At 41.0% G+C, this 8,165-nt stretch overlaps 2 protein-coding genes across 4 annotated transcripts; one reads left to right on the top strand and one right to left on the bottom strand.

Annotated features, from left to right (window-relative positions):
* The first annotated feature begins 1,327 nt into the window (after positions 1 to 1,327).
* LOC113213108 (gastrulation defective protein 1 homolog) lies at positions 1,328 to 4,741 on the top strand. The gene is made up of 13 exons (XM_026432057.2): positions 1,328 to 1,516; positions 1,619 to 1,949; positions 2,045 to 2,283; positions 2,375 to 2,568; positions 2,640 to 2,709; positions 2,797 to 2,957; positions 3,031 to 3,208; positions 3,301 to 3,485; positions 3,572 to 3,710; positions 3,794 to 3,940; positions 4,044 to 4,191; positions 4,285 to 4,453; positions 4,536 to 4,741. Exons 2-13 carry the CDS (start codon positions 1,628 to 1,630, stop codon positions 4,615 to 4,617), a joined length of 2,034 nt encoding a protein of 677 aa, XP_026287842.1. The 5' UTR covers positions 1,328 to 1,516; positions 1,619 to 1,627; the 3' UTR covers positions 4,618 to 4,741.
* LOC113213109 (UDP-galactose translocator) lies at positions 4,645 to 8,165 on the bottom strand. 3 transcript variants are annotated; one of them, XM_052269572.1, is made up of 7 exons: positions 8,041 to 8,151; positions 7,770 to 7,869; positions 7,594 to 7,676; positions 7,404 to 7,511; positions 7,116 to 7,330; positions 6,772 to 7,027; positions 4,645 to 6,698 (listed from the first exon to the last, which is right to left on the bottom strand). In XM_052269572.1, exons 3-7 carry the CDS (start codon positions 7,622 to 7,624, stop codon positions 6,319 to 6,321), a joined length of 990 nt encoding a protein of 329 aa, XP_052125532.1. In that variant the 5' UTR covers positions 7,625 to 7,676; positions 7,770 to 7,869; positions 8,041 to 8,151; the 3' UTR covers positions 4,645 to 6,318. The 3 variants fall into 3 exon arrangements, with proteins under 3 accessions (XP_052125532.1, XP_026287843.1, XP_052125533.1); XM_026432058.2 differs by lacking the exon at positions 7,770 to 7,869 and having other exon boundaries at positions 8,041 to 8,165; XM_052269573.1 differs by lacking the exon at positions 8,041 to 8,151 and having other exon boundaries at positions 7,765 to 7,789.

The raw sequence follows: 8,165 nt of genomic DNA, 5'->3' as shown, positions 1-8,165 counted from the left end.
GCCGCGCCTCGCGGCCAGGGCCCGCCACTGACTGCCCCTCCGCTGCGCACTGCGCCTCCCCGCCCCCCCTTCCCTGGCATCATGGCGCTGCGTTCCCTTTTCTCATTTCTTCTGTGCCGCCATGAAGCCACATGCCACGGGACGGGGCCCATGCACTCCCGCACCGCGCCTCGCCCCGCGCCCCGCGCCTCACCCCGCACCCCACCGCGCCTGCTGAGCCTGCTGCAAGCGGAAGCTGGGGGGAAAAAGTGGCCACGGCCTGGAGTCGACCTGACTGCGAGTTCAAATACCGGCCCCGAGGCAACGGGCGTACCTCTACCCAGCAGGGCGCCGGCACCGCAGCCGCGCCGGGTACACCTCCGGGTACCTCGCAGGGTACCTCGCAGGGTACCTCGCAGGGTACCTCGCAGGGTACCTCCGGGTACCTGCGGCCGAGGTGCAGTCAGTGAAGTGAAAGCTCCTCGCGCCGCTGTCAGCCGAGCTAAGCCCGCCCGGGGACGAGCCGAGCCTAGCCGAGCCGGCAGATGGTGCCGGGTAGAGCCTGGGTAGAGCCGGGCCCGGGTCATTCCCTAGGTCTCTCGGGCTCTGGCGGCCTTACCTACGCCCAAGGACATGCTGCCCAGTCCAGGGAAGACCGGGTCTGACCCCCGGCGGGGGGGGGGAGGGGGGGGGGGTGACCCAAAGTTCTATAGATGCACCAAAAGCGAAAGGGATTTTAAATGAAAAGGAGGATACCCTCCTCTGGGTTTTACGAGCACGAGCGGGGCACCTTTGAATCAACAAAGCTATTGATGGGGAATATCTTGGGAATATCGAAGGCGGATTGCCACGAATCGGTTTCCTCGCGATTCGTCGAAACGCGACGACTGCGATGACGTCAGTTCGGTGGAAATGTATTGGCTACGTAAACAAGTTTCTTCCCGGAGTTTCTCTCTGCAATTTAACTTGGACCGATCAGTAATTTCTGCCCACTCGGTCTACACAGAGATCCCGTTCCCCCCCTTTCCGAACCGTGCTCTAGTCTCGATCAGTTCACATAGTGTCTTACGCAATGCAGGGGAGCCAGTTGGGTGGCCTATGCCCCGGGCGGCAGGTGGCAATACAAGGCTGGAAATAAGAGAACCCGTCTGGCCTGGTTCCTCCCCATGCGATGGGGGACAACTATTAAGTTTTCTTCAGTTGCATGATTTATAGCGACCCGTCTGGCAGTTCCCACGTTTTCTCTAACCCCCATTCCCCTATCAAGTAGTTTTAAGCAAATCAGGTAAAGCGCGCGAAACCATACTTACATTTTTCACCAAAAGGTGCGCTGCGCTACTAGGAGGGGGAGGGGGAGACAAGCGAAAGCCGAATTCGGCTGCTGAGTCCGAGTGTGTTATTGTTCTCGCTGTTTGTATCGGTATTTGTAGTTTGTTGTGCGTTTTATACTTTGGACAACTCTGCAAACCATATGATACAAAGAAACCAAAGGCGAGGCTGAAGATATTTTAGCAGTGTCGTAACTTTATGATTTTAGGTAACTGTTGTGTGTCTTGTTTACTTTGGCAGTTAGGTTATGTTGTGGCACTGATGCGATCCAAAAGCTAAAACGTCATAAATACGATTTGTCTGTTTTAAGACTTTCAGGATGAACCAGCCTAAGATATCGTTTGGGGCCATCAAGTTCTCTGCAAGTGCTTCCACCTCGTCTGATCAGAAAGTCCAGAAAGAGGAAAAGGAGGAGAGTGGGTCCTTTGGGTCTTTTGGATCCTTTGGGAAAAAACAACCCAAAGGCCATAAAGGCCCCGTTGCAATTGAATCTGAAGCTGTTGAAGATGAAGAACTGAAAAATGTTGCATCCACTATGGGGTTTAGTGGATTTGGAAAAAGTGCAAAGCAGTTTGACATTAATGAATTGGTTCAAACTGCTAGGAAAACAGCTCAGGAACGAACTGCCTCTACAGCTGTTGGTATGTTTACTGCAGTTCATCTGCTAAGATTTTATTGGCTGAGCCTATCTCTAGTGTTTATTTTGGTGTACCTCATTTAATTTACTGTTTTACAGATACCAGCATTAAAGGCCTGTCTATAGCCGGATCATCGAAAGATGCAAATCCAACTGGTAAAGATGCTGTCAAAACAAAAGATGAAGCCACTGCCAATGATGGTGAAGATGATGATGATGATGATGATGATCTGATTGGTCCACCGATCCCCAAAGATATGTTGAGTGAGAGCAATACAAAATCTTCGGGAAAAGTGGCTGAGGCAGGGGATGAGGATCTCAGTGATGATGAACCAGAAGTAAGTTGAAAGAATTTGTAAACGTCAGTTTTGTAAAATACAGTCTGTGAGCTGAACCAACACGACTTATTTAAATTGTGTTGCATTATAGAAACCTACGGACAAGATTCCTCAAAGTCATGAGGTTGCTTTAACACATGGCTGTAAAGCAGTCATCGCATTAGGTGTTGATCCGTCTGGTGCCCGACTTGCTTCTGGGTCAGTGGATTACGAAGTCAGATTCTGGGATTTTGCTGGAATGGATTCAACTTTGCAGAGTTTCCGGACCCTCATGCCTTGTGAGAAGTAAGTTCAGTCTTTCTGTTTGGTGATAAATTTTCTCTCTGTTCTCAAATTATAGCATTTCTCCTTTTCAGTCACCCAATCAAAGCCTTGCAATATTCTTGCACTGGAGATTCTCTTTTAGTTGTTTCAGGCACAGCTCAGGTAAGGAACTTAAAATTCTGAATGGTCAATAAGTCCTCTATAAATTTAATTTTAAAGCTTCTTTTACTAAAAAAATTTTTTTCTTAGGCCAAGGTCATGGACAGAGATGGTTTTGAGGTGGCTGAATGTGTCAAAGGGGATCAGTACATTGCTGACATGTCCAGAACTAAAGGCCATAATTCTGCCCTCAATAGTGGTTGTTGGCATCCTAAAGTTAAAAATGAGTTTTTAACTTGTGCTCAAGATAGGTATGTCTTCTTAAGCTGTTATGAAAAAGAATCTTCTTATGTTCTTCAAATAATCTAATTTATCTTATTTCAGCACATGCCGCTTATGGGAAATTGAAAAACCCAAACAACACAAAGCAATTATGAAGCCCCGCAGTGCAAATGGTATAAAAACAGTCCCCACAACATGTACTTATAACCGAGATGGCAATCTAATTGCCTGTGCCTGTCAAGATGGGTCGATACAAATGTGGGATCACCGTAGAGCATTTGTGAGAAAAATTTATGTTGACTGTAATACTTTAAATTTATGGTAATTATTTTTTAATCCAATCTTATCACTTATTTTTGAAACTCATCGCAGGTGAATACAACAAAGCTGTTGCGTGATGCACATCAGAAGGGATCGGAGACATCCTGCATTGCATTTTCATATTTAGGACATTCCATTGCCACTCGTGGCTGTGACAACACTCTTAAGCTTTGGGACCTGAGAAATTTTAAAAATCCACTTCATGTATTTGAAAATTTGTATTCCAGATATGAGAGGTTTGTTCCCACTACTGTAATATCAACTTCCACCTTAATTACCTGAGTTAAATTAATTGTTTAATTAAAATTGTTTAATTTTCCAGCACTGATTGTATGTTTTCACCTGATGATGCTTTACTCCTTACTGGTGAATCTGTAATGAAAGGTGAATCAAGTGGAAGATTATTATTCTATGATACCAAAACCTTTGAAAAGTCTCATGAAATAGAAGTGTCAGATTCGGTATGTTACTAATGGTTGATCACTGAATATTTTGTTATAATTTTACCGAGCTTCAACAACTTTTCCGTTTGAAATTGTTTCAGCATGTCATCAGATCTGTTTGGCACCCTAAACTTAATCAAATATTTGTTAGTTGTGGAAATGGAATTGTAAAGATATATTATGATCAAGCAAAGAGTATGCGGGGTGCCAAGCTATGTGTCATTAAAACAAGGAGGAAAGTCAAGCAGGTATGATGGCTTGAAACTAGAAACAGGATTCTCAAACTACCAGTAACACATTTGTACCTATACATATTATATGCCAACCTTGTTTCTGCGTTTATATTCTTAGATGGAAGCCATGGTCACTCAGCATATCTTAACCCCTCACGCCCTGCCACTCTTCAGACAAGACCGAGCCAAAACCACCCGCAAAATAATGGAAAAAGCAAGACAAGATCCAGTTAAATCACACAGGCCTGATCTCCCAATCAAATCTGGTAAATTATAAAGAATAGCTTTGCTATATGAGTTAAATTAATTGCTACCGGGTATGTAATTACTTAACTAATTCTGTAACAATACTATTTTAGGACAAGGAGGTCGTGTCGCTTCCTCTGGCAGCACATTAAGCTCCTATGTTATTCGTAATATGGGTCTAAGCAAACGTGTTGAAGATGATCAAGATCCAAGAGAAGCTATTCTTAAATACGCCAAGGACGCAGCAGAAAATCCATATTGGATATCTCCAGCATATGCAAAGTGAGAAATTACTTAAGATTTTGAAGTCAACTTAAGAAGTTGTGTATCATTTTCTAATGCTGTAACATTGCTGTGCTTTCAGAACACAACCGAAAACGATTTTCCAAGGTACTGGAGATGACAATGAAGAAGATGAGCCATCAGCAAAGAAACCTAAAGTATAAGTCTGTTGTCAGGCAATGTACAAACAATCATGATTCAGTGTTTTATTTTTCAATGCGGATACTTTACATCATTTAAATAAATTCGTTGATATGCTGTAAAATAAATGTGGTATGTACTGTACAACATTCTGTCTTTTCCTTTTTTGCCTCCTGAAATAGACACATACACGAGTTTTCTCAAATTTTAGCGATCTTTTATGAGGTGGCGAGAAAATGATACAAGTAGAAAATTGATGAGTGGTAAATATTCAATATCTGCATACTACAGCATGTTTGAACAACGAAACAGTATGAAATGAATTTTTTAACTGTTTACCTAGGAACATTTTCAGCAGTAATCAAGTGAATTTAAACAATTTGAACTGTGGAATCTGTAAACCAGGATACAATGAATGGCATAAATTACTAATACTTACACTATTAAATAGCACCTCAGCTTGAAACAAATCAAGGGTCTTATTTCAATGTCTCCTCAATTTTGAAATCTTGTCTAACTCAAGCGTTCAAAATAAACGTTTACAATCACATTTCAACACTTAATTTTGGATGGTTCAATCTGAACTTTGATAATAATGTTGTCTTCTTTTAGAAGACTTACACGTAATTGGATTTGAAACCAACCTATATGTTTCAGTGCAATACATTGAGCGGTAAATTGGTGGTAACCAACTTTTGCTTACCCTAACATTCACACAACAAAATACCTGAAATTAATACAAACAATTTTCTCTATTGAAATTTATGAGCTTTGTCAGAATATCAAGCCTTTACTCATCATGGGAGATAAATACCGTGTTCCTTAACTTGCATTGCAATGCTATAAAAGTGGGGTCAGTTAACAATGAACCTTACCAGATTTAACTTACGCACTAAAACTCTAAGATATTTTTAAAATATATGGAAGACAAGAAAAAGGCACTGCCAGTTTACTGACTACTGCTAACATTATGTAAAATTTTAATAAAGGAACTAAATTAGATCCAAACTAAAATAAATATTAAAGTTCTAGGGAAAAGAACCAACAATAAATTGATGATTGTTCAACAATCAGTGACACAGTCAATACAAGAAATACAATCCCAGTTGATTAAAAATTAAGTACTTGCAATAAATATACCATGTACACAAACCTAATTTTCAAAGCTAGTAGCTATTACAAGCAAGGAACTTGAATTGATAAATTGACAAGAAGTCTTCAAAGTCCAGTGGCGGATTAAGGTCCGACTGACAGGGGGGGCGATGCACTGTCGGTTGCCTACATACAGGGGTTTTGTGGCGTAGATTGCCTACCTTTAAGGCGGCTCTCTAGAGCCGACAGGGGGCCGATCGCCCACCCCCCTTTAATCCGCGCCTGTCAAAGTCACACACACTATCAGCATGAAACTGATTGATGAATAGGTATAGTAGAGATATTCTCAAACATAATATATGTAGTCTTGTTTTTGCTGAGCATTTGGCACAAGATTGTCTTTTTCAGTAAAAGAACAAAGTAATTCCAATCCAGCCAGTGAGTGGTCCTTTCCTAATTTAAAATGATTAGTAGCTCTTCACAGATATATTTGTCACAAAAAAACAGTACTTGATTAAACTTTGAATCAATGTTAAAAGTGTAACTTTTACTAACTATTATATCTTCCTGTTTTGGGGGTCTAATGCATACTCTGTACTAAGTATATTTACACACAAGCAGCGATTTATCATTTAAACTTTACTTTGCTGGTTTGGATTTGGAGGGACATATCCATACAGAAATATTGAAGCTATCACTAAAGCTGCCCCCAGAGCAAATTGAAAGGTCAAATTGAATTCAAAAAGATATATTGATGCAATGCAGGACAAGATTATAGCAAGAGATGTAGCAAATCCCTTTAATATGTTATCTGCATATTTTACAACCATGGCAACAAGAAGACCACCTCCTGCCTGTAGTACTACAAGGTACCACACAAATCCATTATAGCCAAAAAACAATCCTTTGGTTGTCATAACTTCCCAGTCAGTGACCAAACAGGTGAAAAGTCCAATAGGAAGGGAAAGCGAACTGAGCTGAACATTCCGCATCCAAACTGAAATATCCGACCCTGCAGGGAAATAAAACATTATTATGGCAAATCACCAGTTTTGTAACAATAAATTAATCATTTAAATCCTAACCTTTAAGGATTTTCTCAAAGTAAATTCCAGCAAATCCTGAGAGTAGGCAAGCACATAGAGCTGCAGAGAAGCCTATAACTCGATTTTGTTCTGGACCTCCAACTATTACTTTTGGGGGGTCAGTGTTGGCAAGTTGAACCAAAACAACTCCTAGTACCAAAGTCACAAGAGAAATCCATTGAGTTTTCAAGAGGGACCGACGCAGCATTGTTACAGCGAACATGGCAGTAGTCAAAATTTTCAATTGGTAAGTGACCTGTGAGAGGTTTTAAATGAGTGTCAGACATTAGTATCAACGAAGTTGCATGACTCCAGTAGCACAAATTATTTTCTTAGTTAGTTACCTGATAAGTGGCAGCATCTAAATGTGAGGCAGACACATAGAGAAGATTGTTTTGAATAATGTACACCAGAGATGGAACACAAACTTTCAATGTATCTAGGGGCTGTTTTATAACTGTATTGTGTATTGATGCTGTGGCTCTTGCAAAACTTCCCTCTTCTTTCCACACAATACCCAAGCAGGTAATAAGTTTTACAAACTCAGACATCAAGACAGCTAAAAATATACAGAGAACATAAAATTATTGTTGATATAAATAAAGTGAAAAGGTGAAATAAAAATAAATTACCTGATGATGATAGAAACATGTCCCCTGGTCTAGTGCGAGCATAGCGCATGCTCAGGCCCAGGACTGCATTCTGCAGTGTCAATGTCACAAGACTGACATATTTCAGCACTGAAATGAAATTTAAAACACCCATCATAATAACAAATATTGAGTTTGATTGAAAATAAGCAAATATAGATGGGGCACGTACTTGAAGGTGACTGCCCTGGATGAGGCTTCATATTGGTGTAAAATATCCAATCGAAGGTGAATTAGGGGTAGATCGTTACAAATCTGTAGTCACGAAAAAGAAAATCACGTGGTGAAACCCTGACAGTAAACGACAGTTCACGGGGGAAATATACACTTTGAGTCTTTTAACCTTACTCTTGAAATGTTTACAGCATTTAAATTAACAGAAAGATCAAAGGAGTGAAACGTGACAACTCTCAAGGAAGAAGTAAAGGTAAGAGCTCAGCTACTGTAACTAAACAAATAAACCTTCAAGATCAAATATAAGTCATGAGATGGTATCTGTTCCGTCTGCACACTCCACGTAAACAAACATCAGCAGCATAAGCAGCTTAAGGGTAGAGGCTGTATGAAAAGTTGGCAATTCAGTTGCAAGCTAATAGGACACAAAATTCTTCCTGCTCACCCTCTAATCAACGAAGGATAGGATTCCTAAGGATTGAACTTCATTCTAAAATATCAGACTAAACTGTCACATTAAAATTCCGGTGTCAGTGTCACTGACTGGTCTCCTCGAGCCTCGAGAGGGGG

This window comes from Frankliniella occidentalis, unplaced genomic scaffold (assembly GCF_000697945.3).
Source record: "Frankliniella occidentalis isolate FOCC.00 unplaced genomic scaffold, Focc_3.1 Scaffold95, whole genome shotgun sequence".
Lineage (NCBI taxonomy): Eukaryota > Metazoa > Arthropoda > Insecta > Thysanoptera > Thripidae > Frankliniella > Frankliniella occidentalis.
The sequence above is the reverse complement of the archived record's forward strand: the minus strand, read 5'-3'. Positions and strand labels throughout refer to the sequence as shown.